Source organism: Ovis canadensis, chromosome 5, assembly GCF_042477335.2.
Source record: "Ovis canadensis isolate MfBH-ARS-UI-01 breed Bighorn chromosome 5, ARS-UI_OviCan_v2, whole genome shotgun sequence".
NCBI lineage: Eukaryota > Metazoa > Chordata > Mammalia > Artiodactyla > Bovidae > Ovis > Ovis canadensis.
This window is the reverse complement of record NC_091249.1, coordinates 61,039,016-61,057,686: the sequence shown is the minus strand read 5'-3', so window position 1 is coordinate 61,057,686 and position 18,671 is coordinate 61,039,016. Positions and strand designations below refer to the sequence as shown.

Below are 18,671 nucleotides of genomic sequence, written 5' to 3'. Positions count from 1 at the left end.
AAGAAACTTGGAGGCTGAGCACAATAAAGAGACTGGTCCAAAGTATTAATACTTAGCTAGGAGGTGGCAGAATCCAGAGTTAAGGTCTTATTCTTCTATACTCACTGCTTCTCTACATCTCTTCTGTACCTTCAGAGTTGTCCTTAGAGACCTATGTTTGACTTTCCTGGGATAGTGAGTCACGAAGTCAGAAGTAGCCATTGTAATCGTATTTCTATCCTGCAGCAAGACATGGGGTAGATTAAGTTTTTGTCCCAGTCTGTGGATTCAGTACATGTACCCACTAATAACCTTTCATCCTGGTTCTCAGCTCATATAATCTTGGCTGACAGGAGACTTTTTCTTATATGCTCAGTCGCTCAGTCGTGTCCAGTTCTTTGCAACCCCATGGACTATAGCCAGCCAGGCTCCTCTGTCCATGGAATATTCTAGGCGAGCATACTGGAGTGGGTTGCCATTTCCTACTCCAGAGGATCTTCTTGACCCAGGGAATGAACCTGAGTGGTCTCTTGTGTGTCCTGTACTGGCACACATATTCTTTACCACCATACCACCTGAGGTGGTAAATATGAGGAAGTAAATAATGAAACCGCCCTACTAGACAGTTGATATCTGCTTAAACTGGTGGTGAGAAAAAAGATTCATATACATGCAAATAGCCCCAAATACTATTTTAAGTACCTAGTGGTATACGATGTTTTTTTTTTTTTTAAATTAGTAACACTAATGGCCTGAATTTGTTTTGCTGCATAGTAACAGCAGATGGAGTAATTCCACTCCCAGGTGTGTCATTGTCTACATTTCACGTCAAGAGTGAAGCCAATCATTAGACATTATATCCCTTACCATCTGGAAACTGACTTTCATAAATTATTTTTTAGGTCTCCCTTGCCAGAATGAAATGAACAGGATCCAGAAGTTGAGCAAGGGGAAAAGCCTGTTGGGTGAGTACCATTCCTTGCTACTCATTTAAACAACTAATTAAACCATCCGTGTCTCATGTAATATCTAGCACAGCAACGGTTATTCAATTAGGGACCAGTGCTTTGTGAAAGAAATGCCTCATTTTACCCAAGACAAGGTTCTTCTAGGAAGCTGGTAATATGCCACAGGCCACAGGGCATACTCTTGAGGATCAGAGAGCTGGCTGAGAAATGCTACATGCTCCATCAGTTGAAAGAGAGATCAAAGGTAAGCCCAGGACCAGTGGGCAGGTCACCAGAGCTGAAATTGAGCACTGTCTTTACTGCTAACTCCTCCCTGATCTTGGATTTTTTTTTTCTTTCAAGTATATCCATTAAATGTGGCTCTCAAGTGTTCCAAGTTAAAATGATAAAATCTATAAATTATAGAATTTCCTATATTCCCCAGATCAAGTTGTCCATTCAAGGAGGAAGATGAACTGATTCCCTTCTAAATTTACCAGACAGGGTCTGAGGACTTGAGTGCACTTCGACACATTTCTGTTTCATCTGCGTAATCCCTGGACCCTGTCTCTACATTTCTCCTCTTTTATCCAAACATTGAGGTGGAAGCTAGTGGGATGTGTGTGTGTGTGTATTTCCCTGGCATGCACATCTGTGGCTGGCTGTTGAAGGTTCCCTTTTGTCCCATACCCTCCTTTCTGCAGCACTCAAGTGTAGTTGTGGTACTCAGACCAGTATTGCTGAAATAATCACAGACACCTCATTTGTTTGCCCAAAAAGAGCCTGCGTTGCTTTCCTTGCTTTTTAAAAAGAGAACTGACAGCCACAACACAATAATTCAGGATTATTCTCGTTAAGCATTCAGGAGCAGGTGTATCTCCTAAACAGCCTGCCATTTCAAGAAGTTATCTCTTTATTTTCTTGAAGGAAATGGGCAAGGTTGTTGCAGATTGTCAAATGGAGATGGTTTGAGAACTTGGGCCTTTCTCTTCATCTGATTTTTGGGTCACCTCAAAGTGGATCTTATTTCTTCCTTCTACTTATAAAAATTACTTACTTCACTGGCTTGCCTCAGACTTTCCATTTCTGATAACACCCTTTTCAACTACCAAGAACTCGAGTTTTGTGATCTGGACATGAGTGTTGGTTCTTCCCTGATATTGAAAGACATAAAAACATCTTTCTGGATCTGTCTTCCCTGGGGCTTTCCTCCAGGGCAAGGACTTGTGTTTAATAATCTGATGCTTCCACATGGGAGGTTATTTTGGGTTTTAGTGATGTGCTTAAGAGAACTAATAGTGCTGTTTTTAAAAATTAATTTATTTTGGATATATGGATATCTTCTTACTGCTTCATTAATAATGATATATTTGTAAAGTAATGTGGTCTGAGATAATATTATTTTCTCCAATTCATAGGAATAAAAGGCTTACCTCTTTCCTACTGTGAATCCCACCTAGTTTTGAAACACACTTTATCACACCTCTCCACATAAGGGATATTATTCTAGCTGACTCATAAAAATACCATTTATCTGCCTACAAATTATTTTTTTGCATGGGGAAATCTAATATAATAAATGTGTATTCAGGGGCATTCACATTCTGAGCAAAAACAAGCAATAACAAATTATAATCAGGTATAATTACTGCCTACTTAGGAAAAATGATAATTTTATTACATTATAGATATAGAACAGCACCTGCTTCTAACCATCCTGGGGTCTCAACTTGGTATGCATTTTTCTTTGCTCTATTAAGTGCTCTTGTTTTCCAACTGCAGCTCAAGGATAAGGATCAGCATTTCCTCAGCTTTCTATTTGTTGGCAAAATCTTCCCTGCTTTTTGTTTATTGAAAGCATCTTCTTTTTTCCCCTTCCTCCTTTTCCCTGCAGACCAGGAGTTCTGTGCACTGACTGAACATCTAAGTTAGAATATGAGCACTACTTCTTTGTGGCACCAGCAGAATTACTTTTCACTGGGGGAAATGTCCTTTCTGTGATATCATTTGATCTTTGGGCGCCTAGTCATCTTGGAATAGTGATCAATGTTTGTTTGAGTAGTTGCTAGAATTGAGTAGTTTGTTTGAGTAGTAGCTGGATCTGAGGTTACTGCCTGCCTTACTACCCTTCTTTCCAGGTCTAGTCTGAGAAATAAAGGGTAAATTTAAAAACAGTCATTCTAAAAAAAAAAAAATCACAAAATTAGGCAGTAGAAATCTAGAGTGGTAAGCAGAGACCTCCATCCTCAGATGACTGACATATAATGTTACTACTTAGATAACACTGAGGATTGTAGATGAGCATACAATCATCAAACACATCCTAAGAATGAAAAAAAAAAAACCTGTCATAACTAAATATTACCTACAATTGAGTGAGAATCAGATTGGTATCAGTGATTTAAGAGGAGAAAATCACTTTGAACTGGAAATATTAAATTTATCACAGTGATCATCCAAGTGTGATGACAGAGATATTCTCAAACCACAGATTCAGTAAGCTTACTAACCCAAGACTTACTAAAATATCACTAAAGGTTTTAATATGCAAAAGACAAATAATCCCAGAAGGAATTACTTCTTTTCCACATTTTATCTCATAAGGCATGCTGCTATATCTAAATAAATAAGACCAATCAAAATATTTTGATAACAAGGTAGAATCATCATTTCAGACTGTTGGGGTCAGTGAAAAAATATGTTAAGCTTTTTATTTATTCAGAAATAAAACATAGATTAACTTTAGAGCTTATTAGGTAAAATATACTTCTGTGTATTTTAAGGTAACAATAAAAATATTGGGGAAAGAATATATAGTTTTTAAATATATGAAAACCATGGAAAAAAGAAAATTTGATCATTTCTACAAAAAGAGGCAAAGAGGGAAGATAGGGAATACAAAGTACAGTGGTAGATATAAAAACAAGCATATCTATAATCACAATAAATGTGAACGGGCCAAACTCATTTATTGTGAGACAGATACTATTAAAAGCTGCCTACTTTGTTTTTAGTTCTTAAGAGAATTATGTAATATTATCTTGCTGAAATGTTTCTTTTACTATACTATTACTATACCTCAACAGGTATATCTATAATTTTAAAACAAAATGTAACATTATAACAATTGTAACTATATATGCAACCAACATAGGAGCACTGCAATATATAAGGAAAATATTAATAGCCATAAAAGGAGAAATTGATAGTGACACAGTAAAAGTAAGGGACTTTAACAGATGATCCAGACACAAAACCAATAAGGAAACACAGACCTTGGATGATACATTAGACCAGATGGACTTTATTTATAGAACATTCCATCTAAAAGCAGCAGAATACACATTCTTTTCAAATGCACATGGAGCATTCTCCAGGAGTAATCACATGTTGGGCCACAAAGCAAGCCTTGGTAAATTTAAGAAAACTGAAATCATATCAAGCACCTTTTCTGACCACAATGCTGTGAGATTAGAAATCAACTACAATAAAAACACTGTAAAAATGCAAATATATGGCAGCTAAACAATATGCTACTAAACAACCAATGGATAACTGAAGAAATCAAAGAAGAAATAAAAAAATATCTAGAGACAAATCACAATGAAAACATCACCATCCAAAACCTATGAAGAAATAAAAAAAAATCTAGAGACAAATCACAACGAAAACATCACCATCCAAAACCTATGAGACACAGCAAAAAAAAAAAAAAAAGTTTTAAGAGGAAAGTTTATAGCAATTCAATCTTACCTCAGAAAACAAGAAAAACCCCAAATAAACAATCTAACCTTATTCCTGAAGCAACTAGAGAAAGAAGTACAAACAAAACTCAAAAAGTTAGTAGACAGAAAGAAATCATAAAGATCAGAGCTGAAATAAATCAAATAGAGAAAACAGTAGAAAAGATCAATGAAACTAAAAGCTGATTCTTTGAAAAGATAAACAAAATTGATAAACTTTTAGCCAGCCTCATCATGAAAAAAAGGGAGAGGACTCAAATCAATGAATTTAGAAATATAAAAGGAGAAGTTACAATGGACACCACAGAAATACAAAAGATCATAATAGACAGCTACAAGCAACTATGTGCCAATAAAATGGACAATCAAGAAGAAATGGGTGAATTCTCAGAAAGATGCAACCTTCCAAGACTGAACCAGGAAGAAATAGAAAATATGAACAGACTAATCATAAGCACTGAAATTGAAACTGTGATTTAAAAACTCCTGACAAACGAAAGTCCAGCATCAAATGGCTTCACAGGCGAATTCTCTCAGATATTTTGAAAAGAGCTGACACCTATCTTCTGAAACTCTTCCAAAAAAATGCAAAGGAAGGAACACTCCCAAACTCTATCCACGAGGCCACCATCACCCTAATACAAAAACCAGACAAGATCAGACAAAGAAAGAAAATTATAGGGTTGACATAGACACACTACTACATTTAAAATAGTGTTTGTTAGCACAGGGAACACTATTCAATATTCTGTAATAAATAGGAAAATAACTTCAAAAAGAATAAGTGAAAGTGAAGTCACTCAAGTTATGTCTGACTCTTCATGACCCTCTGGACTGTAGCCTGCCAGACTCCCCATCCATGGGATTTTCCAGGCAAGACTACTGGAGTGGGTTGCCATTTCCTTCTCCGGGGGAATCTTCTTGACCTGGGGATCGAACCCATTTCTCCTGCATTGCAGGCAGACTCTTTATTGTCTGAGCCACCAGGGAATCCAGATATATGTATAACTGAATCACCTTACTTACTATACACCTGAAACTAACACAATATTGTTAATCCACTGTAGTCCAATATAAAATTTTTTTAAAAGGAAACAAACACACAAAAATAACAGAACTGCAGGAACTGTCATACCTAACCTACTTAGAGACTTGAATATACCTCTTCTTGAAAAATTATAGTTCAAGGAGACAAAAGAAGAAATAAAAAATATAATTCATTAGCATTTTAATATATGTATTCTTGTACATGAGCACAGAATAGAGAGTCTTTTTAAACACACATTTGTCATGGATATATAGAAAACTATAAAACACTAATGAAAGAAATCAAAGATGACACAAATAGTTGGGGAAATGTACCATGTTCATGGCTCAGAAGAATCAATATAGTGAAAATGAGTATACTACCCAAAGCAATCTATAGATTCAATGCAATCCTTATCAAGCTACAAATGGTATTTTTCAGAGAACTAGAACAAATAATTTCACAATTTGTATGGAAATACAAAAACCTCGAACAGCCAAAGCAATCTTGAGAAAGAAGAATGGAACTGGAGGAATCAACCTATCTGACTTCAGACTATACTATAAAGCAACAGTCATCAAGACAGTATGGTACTGGCACAAAGACAGAAACATAGATCAATGGAACCAAATAGAAAGCCCAGAGATAAATCCATGCACCTATGGACACCTTATCTTTGACAAAGGAGGCAGGAATATACAATGGAGAAGACAATCTCTTTAACAAGTAATGCTGGGACAACTGGTCAACCACTTTAAAAGAATGAAACTAGAACACTTTCTAACACCATACACAAAAATAAACTCAAAATGGATTAAAGATCTAAATGGAAGACCAGAGACTATAAAACTCCTAGAGGAGAACATAGGCAAACCACTTTCCGAAATAAATCACAGCAGGATACTCTATGCCCCAACCTCCTAGAATATTGGAAATAAAAGCAAAAATAAACAAAAGAGACCCAATTAAAATTAAAAGCTTTTGCACAACAAAGGAAACTATAAGCAAGGTGAAAAGATAATATTCAGAATGGGAGAAAATAATAGCAAATGAAGCAACTGACAAAGAATTAATCTCAAAAATATACAAGCAACTCCTGCAGCTCAATTCCAGAAAAATAAGTGACCCAACCAAAAAATGGGCCAAAGAACTAAACAGACATTTCTCCAAAGGAGACATACAGATGGCTAACAAACACATGAAAAGATGCTCAACATCACTCATTATCAGAAAAAGGCAAATCAAAACCACAATGAGGTACCATTTCATGACAGTTAGAATGGCTCCTATCAAAAAGTCTATGAACAATAAATGCTGAAGAGGGTGTGGAGAAAAGGGAACCCTCTTACACTGTTGGCGGGAATGCAAACTAGTACAGCCATTATGGAGAACAGTGTGGAGATTCCTTAAAAAACTAGAAATAGAATTGCCATATGACCCAGCAATCCCACTGCTGGGCAAACACACTGAGGAAACCAGAATTGAAAGAGACACGTGTACCCCAATGTCCATCGCAGCACTGTTTACACATGTCTTCCAGGACATGGAAGCAACCTAGATGTCCATCAGCAGATGAATGGATAAGAAAGCTATGGTACATATACACAATGTAATATTACTCAGCTGTTAAGAATGCATTTGAATCAGTTCTAATGTGATGGATGAAACTGGAGCCTATTATACAGAGTGAAGTAAGTCAGAAAGAAAAACACCAATACAGTATATTAATGCATATATATGGGATTTAGGAAGATGTTAACGATGACCCTATATGTGAGACATCAAAGAGACACAGATGTAAAGAACAGACTTTTGGACTCTGTGGGAGAAGGTGAGGGTAGGATGATTTGAGAGAATGGCATTGAAACATGTATATTATCATATGTGAAATAGATCGTCAGTCCAGGTTTGATACATGAGACAGGGTGCTCAGGGCTGGTGCACTGGGATGACCCTGAGGGATGGGATGGGGAGGGAGGTGGGAAAGAGGGTCAGGATGGAGAACACATGTACATCCATGGCTGATTCATGTGAATGTATGGCAAAAACCACCACAATATTGTAAAGTAACTAGCCTCCAATTAAAAAGAAAAAGCAGAAATAGAGTCACAGAAAAAAAAAAAAGCTGAAACTAAATATCTCAAAAAAGTACCATAGATCATATTCATTCTCTACAAGTGGAAGTAAAAAAAGATTATCCAATCTTACATGTCTAGATTTTTTTTAGTAGTCAAAACTGAATAAAGTAAAAATACAAAACATTTAGACATGGGTGAAAATAAAAGCACTGTGTGCCAAAAAGAGAGAGAGAGAGAGAAGCAACTAAAATGAAACTTAGAGGAACAGTCATGGCTTCAAATGCATTTCTGGAGAAAAAGAAACCTAAAATTTCAAATAAGCTGTAAGCACAATACAGTTAAGACTAAAGCAAAAACAAATCAAATAGACAACATGAAAGTCTCAAATGTTCTCATGAATTTAAAAATGGGATGTAACCTCTGATATGCACACATGCATGCTCAATTGTGTCCAACTCTTTGCAATCCTATGGATTGTAGCCTGCCGGGCTCCTCTGTCCATGGTATTCTCCAGGCAGGAATACTGGAGTAGGTTGCCATTTCCTCTTCCAGGGGATCTTCCTGACCCTGGGATTGAACTTGCATCTCTTGCAATTCCTGCATTGGCAGGCAGATTCTTTTACCACTGAGCTACCTGGGAAGCCTTGTAACCACAGATATAGATGCATACTATAAGTTTGTGGTTCTGAAACTTCACTGTGCATCAGAAACACTTGGAGAGTTTATTAGTTTTCTGGGCCCTACGGTCAAAGTTCTTAACTCAGTAGGTTTGGGGTAAGCTCAAAAATTTTCTAAGCTATTTCCCACTGATGCTGCAGCTGCTTCTGGGCCCACACTTTGAAAACCATTGCTATAAACTGACTCATAACAATTATGAATTACCATATTTGGCTCATGAAGAAAAGACTCAACTAAACTAAGAAAAAAATTAATTTAAATCAAAATACTACTGTCACCTCCTAAAATAGGCACTAGGCTCAACATATTTCTACAGCTGAATACTTTATGGAGATCATTCTCATTTTATACAAAACATCTGGAGTATAGAAAAAGAAAAGTACCTGAATCAGTTTACAAAAGAGTTGCTTTGATATAGAAATTGAACAAAATTATATACCTCTGTCACTAAGTAACACAGATATAAAAGGATCAGCAAATTAAATCCAATATATCATGACCAAGTAGTATTTATTCCAGGAAAACAGGTTTTTTTTTATTGTGCCACTCATTAGAAATATATAAAGGATTAAAAAATCCTATGATTCTCTCAAGTATTAAAAAAAAAACTTTAATCAGGAAGAAACAGAAAATCTGAACAGACTAGTGAGTAGATTTAATCAGTAATGAAGTCTCTCAGGAAAGAATGGACCAAGAGCAGATAGCTTCACTGGTGAATTTTACCAGATATTTAAAGAAAAATACCAATCATTCTCAAACTCCTCCCAAAAATTTCAGAGGGGAGGAACACTCCCAAACTCATTTTATGAAGCCAGAGTTACCTTGTTACTAAAGCCAGAAAAAACTCTACAAGGAAACTACAGGCCAATATCCCAGATGAATACAGATGCACAAAAACAAATTTCTCAGTAAAATACTAGTGAACCAAAGTAAGCATCACATTAAAAGGATTATTCACCATGATCAAGTAGGATTTGTCCCTGGGATGTAATGATGGTTCTACACATACAAATCAGCCAAGTGATGCATCACATTAATAAAATGAAAGAAAAATATTATATGATCATCTCAATAGATGCAGTCAATCCATTTGACAAAAGTGAACATTTGTTCATGATTAAAAACCTCAATAAATTATGTATTAAAGCAATGTACCCCAATTTAATAAAGACCACATATGACAACCACAGCTAGCATCCTATTCAATGGTGAAAGGTTTAAAGCTTTTCCTCTAAGATCAAGAAAAAAGACAAAGGTATCACCACTCCTATTCAGTGTAATACTGGAAGTCCTAGACAGAGCAATCAGGCAAGAAGTAAGTCATCCAAGGTGGAAAGGGATATGTAAAATTTTCTTTGTTTGCAGATGATGCAATTTGCAATAGTCAACAGGGACAGGAAAAGTTGCTCAGCATCACTAATCGTCAGAGAAATGCAAACCAAAACCACAGTAAGATATCAGATTCTGCCTGTGAGAAGGGTGATCTTGAAAAAGGAACAACAGGAATAACAAATGCTGGCAAGGATGTGGGAAAAGGAGTACTGTTGTGCACTGTTGCTGGGATTATAAATTGGTGCAGCCACAATGGAATGAAACAGTATGGAGGTTCCCCCCCACCAAATTAAAAAAAAAAACTACTATATGATCCAGCAGAGAAGGCAATGGCACCCCACTCCAGTACTCTTGCCTGGAAAATCCCATGGACAGAGGAGCCTGGTGGGCTGCAGTCCATGGGGTCGCTACGAGTCAGACACAACTGAGCGATTTCACTTTCACTTTTCACTTTCATACATTGGAGAAGGAAATGGCAACCCACTCCTGTGTTCTTGCCTGGAGAAACCCAGGGATGGGGGAGCCTGGTGGGCTGCCATCTCTGGGGTCGCACAGAGTCGGACACGACTGAAGTGACTTAGCAGCAGCAGCATCATATGGTCCAGAAATTCACTTCTGGGGATATATCCAAAGGAAATGAATATACTAAAGAGAAATCTGCATACTCATGTTCACATTGGCCAAGATATGAAAACAACCTAAGCGTTCTTTGATGGATGAATGGATAAAGAAGTGTATGCATGGGTGTGTGTGTGTGTGAGTATATGTGTATAACAGTATATCATTCATCCATAAAAAAGAAAGGAAATCTTGCCAATTGCGACAACATAGATGGATGCTGAGGGCATTATCCTAAGTGAAATAAGTCAGAGAAAGAAAATACCATATGGTCTGCTGCTGCTGCCACTGCTACTAAGTCGCTTCAGTCGTGTCCAACTCTGTGCATATGGTCACTTGTATGTTTAATCTTAAACTCATGAAGAAATATTAATAGATGAAACTCGTGGTAAACACAGGCAGGGTATCAACAGTGGGAGAATTGAATGAAGGTGGTCAAAAGGTACAAACTTCCAGTTCAGAAATAAATAAATATTGAAGATATACAACACAATATAGTATATACTATACTATAGTTAACACTGTAGTATAGTAGATATGAAAGTGTTAAGAGAGTAAATCCTGAGAGTTCTCACAAGGAAAAAAACTTTTTTTCTATATGAGATGTTGGATGCAACCAAAAATTATTATGGTTATCATTTCACAGTATATAAGTCAAAGTATTATGCTGTACACCTTAATCTTCTACAGTGTTATATGTCAATTATGTGTGTGTGTGCTCAGTTGCTCAGTTGTGTCCAAATCCATGTAGCCCCATGGACTGTAGCCTGCCAGGCTCTTCTGTCCATGGAATTTCCCAGGCAAGAATACTGGAGTGGATTGCCATTTCCTCCTCCAGGGGATCTTCCTGATTCAGGGGTCAAACCCATGTCTCTTGTGTCTTCTGTATTGGCAGGCGGATTCTTTACTATTAGCACCACCTGGGAAGATCATGCCAATTATATGTTGATTACATTTCAATAAAATTTGGGAAAATTCTGAAATAAAAGTAAGAGTAGGACCACAGGGAAAAGTAGAACTCATGATCAAAGAAGGAATCCTGTCTAACCTTGAGTAAGTCCTAGGCCCCTGAAACCTTGACTAGATTATAATGAAGCATGCCATTCTGTCTTGCTGGCTCAATAGCAAATACTGTCTGATGTGTGAGCCCTCTTGTCTGTCTTCAGTTGTCACTCAGTCGTGTCCAACTCTTTGAGACCCCATGGACTACAGCACGCCAGGCTTCCCTGTCCATCACCAACTCCTGGAGCTTGCTCAAACTCATGTCCATCGAGTCGGTGATGCCATCCAACCATCTCATCCTCTGTCATCCCCTTCTTTTCCTGTCTTCAATCTTTCCCATCATCAGGGTCTTTTCCAGTGAGTCACGTGGCCAAAATACTGCAGTTTCAGCTTCAGCATCAGTCCTTCTAGTGAATATTCAGGACTGATTTCCTTTAGGCTCGACTGGTTGGATCTCCTTGCAGTCCAAGGGACTCTCAAGAGTCTTCTCCAACACCACAGTTCAAAAGCATCAATTCTTTGGTGCTCAGCTTTCTTTATAGTTCAACTGACGTCCATACATGACTACTGGAAAAACCATAGCTTTGACTAGATGGACCTTTGTCGGCAAAGTAATGTCTCTGCTTTTTAATATGCTGTCTAGGTTGGTCATAGCTTTTCTTCCAAGGAGCAAGCATCTTTTAATTTCATGGCTGCAGTTACCATCTGCAGTGGTTTTGGAGCCCAAGAAAATAAAATCTCTCACTGTTTCCATTGTTTCCGTATCTTTTTGCCATGAAGTGATGGGACCTGATGCCATGATCTTTGTTTTTTGAATGTTGAGTTTTAAGCCAGCTTTTTCACTGTCCTCTTTCACTTTCATCAAGAGGCTCTTTAGTTCCTCTCCTCTTTCTGCCAGAAGGGTGGTGTCATCTGCATTTCTGAGGTTCTTGATGTTTCTCCCAACAATCTTGATTCCAACTTGTGCTTCATGCAGCCTGGCATTTCTCATGATGTACTCTGCATATAAGTTAAATAAGCAGGGTGACAATATACAGCCTTGACATACTCCTTTCCTGATTTGGAACCAGTCTGCTGTTCCATGTCCAGTTCTAACTGTTGCCTCTTGACCTGCATACAGATTTCTCAAGAGCCAGGTATGATAGTCTGGTATTCCCATCTTTTGAATTTTCCATGTGATCTACACAGTTAAAGGGTTTGGCATAATCAATAAAGCAGAAGTAGATGTTTTTCTACAGAAGTTGTGTGTCTTAGAAGGCATTAACTCTATCTGTGCACTTCTCTGATTCAAGCTCAGTTCATAAAGAATCTGCCTGTAATGCAGGAGACCCGGGTATGATTCCTGGGTCAGGAAGATCCACTGGAGAAGGGATAGGCTACCCACTCCAGTATTCTTGGGCTTCCCTTGTGGCTCAGCTGGTAAAGAATCTGCCTGCAATGTGGGAGACCTGGGTTTGATCCCTGGGTTGGGAAGATCCCCTGGAGAAGGGAAAGGCTATCCACTCCAGTATTCTGGCCTAGAGAATTCCATGGACTGTACAGTCCATGGCGTCACAAAGAGTCAGATGCAACTGAGCAATTTCGACTTTCTGATTCAAGCTGTACCTTTTGTTCCCCTAGGAGCATTCATCCCTCGGTGTAATGAGGAGGGCTATTACAAAGCCACACAGTGCCATGGCAGCACGGGGCAGTGCTGGTGTGTGGATAAATATGGCAATGAGCTAGCCGGCTCCAGGAAACAGGGTGCTGTGAACTGTGGTGAGTAAGGCCTTCTCTACCTGCCCCTCAGTGACCTCTAGAGACTTGTAGGTACTCACTGTATGAGGATCTGGGCAGAAGAATCTCAAGAAGTCACTGTGGTCTACAGTGAGCAAGTTGACAATGGAGATACAGTAAACCTGGAATCACATGAGATGATGCATAGCTAGTTTTCTGAGTGGCAGGAGCTCACCGTGACTATTGAACTGGATAGCAGTTTTTGACAGTCAGGGACTGGCTGCAGGCCAAGAGTGACTCTCAAGATAAACCTCCCAGAATTCTGGAGCTTTTAACAGACTGAAGCTTGTGGTCCCTACCAGGTAGATGGGGATGCTCCCATGATCAGAAGGTAAACTGCATGGTTTTGCCCTACAGCTAAGGAGGTCATGTGGCATAGCAGAAACTTACCTTCCATCTCTTCTTCCTCCTTTCAGAGGAGGAGCAGGAGACCTCGGGGGATTTTGGCAGCGGTGGCTCTGTGGTTCTGCTGGATGACCTGGAGGATGAGCAGGAGCTGGGACCCAAGGACAGACTGGGGAAGCCGCGGGTGCATGCCCGGGCAGTGACGGAGGATGACGAGGATGAGGACGACGACAAAGAGGATGAGGTCGGGTACATATGGTAGTTCCCACACGGAGGAGGACACGAGGTCTGCACAGAATTGCAAGTCACTTCCCGTTCCTGCATTTGTCTCTAAAACTCCACAGCACACAGCCTCTTCTTCATCGCCCTCTCCACCCAAGCTAGGGTTTTGGAAGACAACTCCTTATTCCCGGATCATGCTGATTTTGCATACGGCGTGTGGGAAGAAGGGTGCTGTGCTTTGTTTTTTAGACAGGGGAATGGCTGGCCGAATGAGAGCCTCCTTCCCTTCTGTGAGTTTTTTTTTACAACAAGCATGTGATGTATGTGGGATTCTGACAGTGCAGGGAGCCCCACCCTCTAAATGTCAAAGACCCTTTCCAGTCACCCACATGGGTGGTTATTACAGCATGGTTCCCGGCCTTACCGTGTCTAAGTGCTTTTCTTGTGTCCTGTAGATGTTGTGGAAAACACACCACACTGTACCTTTTCCCCCCTGCCCAACCTACCCCCCGCCACCCCTGGTGTCTATTATTACAAATCAGTTTTTCACTTCACTTGATCTGGCTTCCTACAAATAACAGCCTTAATTCAGTCAAGAGTCCCTTTGGGGAATTGATTTTCTTTATTAAAAAAGGTATCTGAATACTTCTGTCTGTACGGGCATAAATAGGTAAGTATATACAGAAGACACTGTACACACCACTCTGAAAAAAAAGGGGGGGAGTTGGGTATCTATTAAAAAACTTTGAAAAACAATTACACATTTGTCAGCTTGTCTAGACCTGGATCGTCATTTCTGGAATAGCAAATCTGTATCAAAGTCCTTTTTTTTGCACTACCAGTTGGCACTTGTAGCCTACAGGCTGAGGAGGCTGCTTCCATCTGCGGCAGCAGAGCTACTGGAAGCCTCTTTGATTTGGATAAGCCTCTGTCTGCCTAAATCGCTTTCCTCACAGAAGCCATGAGACTCCCATGTGGGCAGCTTCACAAGCCATTGCTCTCATTTCAGCTCCAACCCCGCTTCGGGCTGTGGCAGTCCTGTCTGTGGCAGGCCCCTCTCTCCCCTACCTACTCAAGGGCTTTTTGTAAGGCATGTACACATATCCCCTGCTCTCTAAGAAGACAGTCTCCTTGCTGTTCCCTAGCAGAAGAAAATTTTGCATCCTTAACTCAATCTTTCAGTTTTGCCCCTATCTATCCACACATCATGATAAGGCTACAAAAGCTCTACAGATTTTCTTTGATCACTTAACATTTGTAAAGAATCTCAGATGGAGGCCCAGAAAGAACTTTATGACAGCACATGGGAAGCCAGGGTGGGATAAAGAGCTAATCCTGTGCTCATCCCCTCCCCCATACATGTATCAAAGGACTCATGAAGAAAGCCCTTCACCGTTGCATTTCTTTGCCCTAGTCAACTCCTGATTAGAATCCATCTCCAAATTTGGTAGGGCCATCATCTCTACAATCTTTAGGATTTCTCCCGATATAAGTACCAAAGAGTAGTCTTCCAAGTGGCCCCATTTAGTTCAGTATGGGCCTTAAGCTCCTGCCCCACCTGGTTTTCACCTTCCCCACCAGCCACCCAGCAAGGCTCTGTGGCCCACATTTGTTTTTCTTCCCTTCCTGCACTCCAGCCAGTCCATAAGGAGGCCACACAAACTCAGGCAAAAAATATATTCAGCCAAACTAGGATTATAGTGGCAGCTGACCAATCCCTATCCCAAACTGACCATTTGTTTCTACTTTACCAGCTCACCTCAAACTAGTAATTTCAAATCCCTGAGTTGGCCAGGCCCACTTGCCTTATCCCTGGAGTTCGCTCAGATGGAACATGAACTTACTTGATACACTGAACTTGTTCAGCCTGAAAGAAGTGAGACCAGCCAGGACCCTAGGTGTCAGGTGACCACAGGCAAGCTCTGTATTGGGATCTCAGCTCCATCACTCCGGTTTCAGTTTTTTTCCTCACTTGAACAAAACTCTGAGATGATAATTTATAAAAACAGGTGCTTAATTGCAGCTAAATTATAATCACGTATATAAAAGAATCGAGACATATTAAAAAATCTCAGTCTAGGCCATCAGAGAAAACCATTGTTATTGTCTCCTCTGAGCTTAGAAAAATGCACAAGAGAACAAATTAAAATCGACAAATTGGTTTCACTTAGAGAAACTTCTAGGAACAGAGTGAACCACTGATTTTAATTTGCCTAATTATCTTATGACAAGTGTCAAATTAAGATGACACTTAAAGATCCTTAGCATTAACTTAATGATGGAGAAGAGTGCTCACTAGTCAATTCCCAGGAAGGTAGTGAGATGCTCATTTTCAGAGATAGTCCAAGAAGATATTTTGATTCATTAAAATATTAAATAAAAAGCCCTCCTAAGACTGGAACCCAAAATCAATGGAACAACATTAATGCCACTTTTCATGCCTCACTTTGGTAAGACAGCATTAGTTTTTTTCAAAGATACTTTGCGTAAGTACTAAAGATGTGACTTTTTAGTTACTTAGTCCTTAGAAGAATTTTTTTCTTTTCTTTTTTTTTTGGTAGGAGTCCTTTATATATTGACAAAGTATCCATCAAAATATTGATTGAAAAATATAGTACTGTGATAATCATTCCCTTATTGGAGACAGGTATGGAGTTGAAACTTCAATAACTCATTTTTGGAACCTCCTTAGTGAATGGTTTTATTCTTATTCTATAAATGGTTCTTTTATTTGATACCATTTCCTTAGCATTTAACTTAAGCCCCAGAATTTTATTCCACAGTGGTTAGTTGTCTACCATATTAGTGTCTTTTTGTTTCCACCAACATTCTAGGCATGTTGTAGGCAAGGTAGGGAACACCTTCCTACAGAACCAGTTCTTCCTCCTTGATGCCCATCTTCCCACACTCAGCAGTGAATGACAACGTGTCTGTCCAGGTCTGCCCCTCTCCTCCTCCCAGGATGCCATCTACAGTTTTGTTTTTAACCTTGACCACACTGTACAGTAACATCCAAGAGCCCTTTCTACAGTGGGTGGTTTTGATCTTTTTATACCTTTTTCTCAAAGTCACTGTTATCTGTCTCTGTTCCATGTGTAGCTATGTAACGAGAGCCCACCAACTCCTGAGTGTCAAGTTTGTTGTCCCTATTGTAGATGAAATAGTGAAGTAGAAAAACCTAGTAAATTCTGAATGCTTTCCCATGTAGACTTATCTGGAATGTGAACACGACTCTTTTGGTTAATAGTAAATGCTTAACTGTAGTCCTGAGTAGGTGCATTTGTTTGTCTCAATAAATTTTAATTTGTCTGCAATGTCTGAGCATTTGTACTTTGTTAGATTGCACATGCACTCACCAGGCCATGTTTGAACATCATCTCTGCAGAAGGGTTGGGCAAGTCAAGGGGGTAACTAAATGCAAGGCTCTCTGTTAAGGCTTCTGTATGCGGGGGAGGCTAACCACGAGGGGGTACAGCCTGTCCTGACCCTCTCAGAACACCCTGGCACACCAAGCCCTGTGCCCGCTCAGCCTAGAATCTTGGCACCAGTCCTCCTTTTTGCTGCTTTCTTCTTTCTCAAGCTGCAACTTTGTTACTTCATCCTTATCCATCAGATTTCATTGCTATCATCCTGTTTACAAGCTGAAGCTTTTTCAGTTCTTATTCCTTCCCTCCCTAGTCAGTTCTCCAATTCTCTTGGGAGAAAAGAAACAAAACCCAAAAAAACTTCACAGGGACTCTGAGTTTTCCTCAGTTCATGGATTAACACACCATATGCTTGTCAAACATCAGAAAACACCCAATCGGAACAGAAATTATTTCCTTTCCACCTTATCCACATGAAGGCCAATGTATCTATGACTTAATTATACCCTGAGTGAGTAATTTCAGCACCAACTGAGGTAGAAACTATCTTATGAATAATTCTAATCCTTTACCCAATGGACCGTATTTTACAGACAATTTAAAGATTGACAGTTCACGGAAAGGTGCTTCATAAATCCACAAAATCACTAATGTCAGGAGAACAATGACCAATATGAAGCCTCTGGGGTAGGTACAGGGTACATTAAAGAGTAGCTGGCATTGGTGGACACTCCTGAAATTCCTCTTAACAGCAGATTTATAGTCAGGCCCCACATTTCTCCTCAAGTTGTGCCTTCATGGAATCCACCTTAGTCTGTTAAAAAGGCCAGGACCAAAGGAATACTAATTATATAGTGTGAGTGAAAAGGTCCCAGCACCTCTCAAAATTCTGGGTTGGTTGTGAGATTTACTTCGATAAATTGATTTAAGAAAAGGGGAAGATTTCAAAATTAATTCATTCAACTGGACGTATATGGATTAATTAGGAGATTTATAAATCTATAGATTAATATGTGTTTGATGGATGAATGCCATTATGAGCAGGCACCACATTCAGTGCTAGGAATATAGAATTGAATAAGACCTCGAGGGTCCTTCTCCGTACAGTTGCCTCCTTGTAAAAGACAAATAACTGCTACAGGATGGGTTGATAGATATCACAGTTGACACCAAGGTCTACTCCAGCCTTGTCAAAACATGCCTTTCTTGGTTTCCCATATCCATCAATCTCTAAATTTAATCCTACCTCTCTGGCTATTCCTCTTAGGTCTCCTGTATATCCTTTTGTTCAGCCAGTTCTGTTCATACAGGTGTTCCTCTCATCTGTGTTCTCAGCCCATTTCTCTTCAATTCTACATGCTTTCTCTAGGCAGTCTTATCTACATCAGTGTTTTCAACCAACTTCCTCCACTTGGAAAAGCCCCAATCTATGTTTCAAGTGCAGCTTCTGACTCTGCACCATTTTGAAAAAAACAAAACCACCTGGAATTTAGATCATTCTACTCAAATTTCCCATTAACCCCTCAATTTCAAACCTTAAAACATCAAAATGATAGAGT

The 18,671-nt window shown here is 39.3% G+C and overlaps 1 protein-coding gene across 1 annotated transcript in view; it reads left to right on the top strand.

The window, feature by feature from the left end:
• SPOCK1 (SPARC (osteonectin), cwcv and kazal like domains proteoglycan 1) overlaps positions 1–17,061 on the top strand; it is a 591,932-nt gene extending 574,871 nt beyond the window's left edge. The window contains exons 9-11 of the mRNA XM_069592146.1: positions 882–944; positions 13,025–13,162; positions 13,597–17,061. Coding sequence (XP_069448247.1) covers positions 882–944; positions 13,025–13,162; positions 13,597–13,787 — 392 coding nt within the window. The 3' untranslated portion in view covers positions 13,788–17,061. The remainder of the gene's footprint in view (positions 1–881; positions 945–13,024; positions 13,163–13,596) is intronic.
• Positions 17,062–18,671: the final 1,610 nt, after the last annotated feature.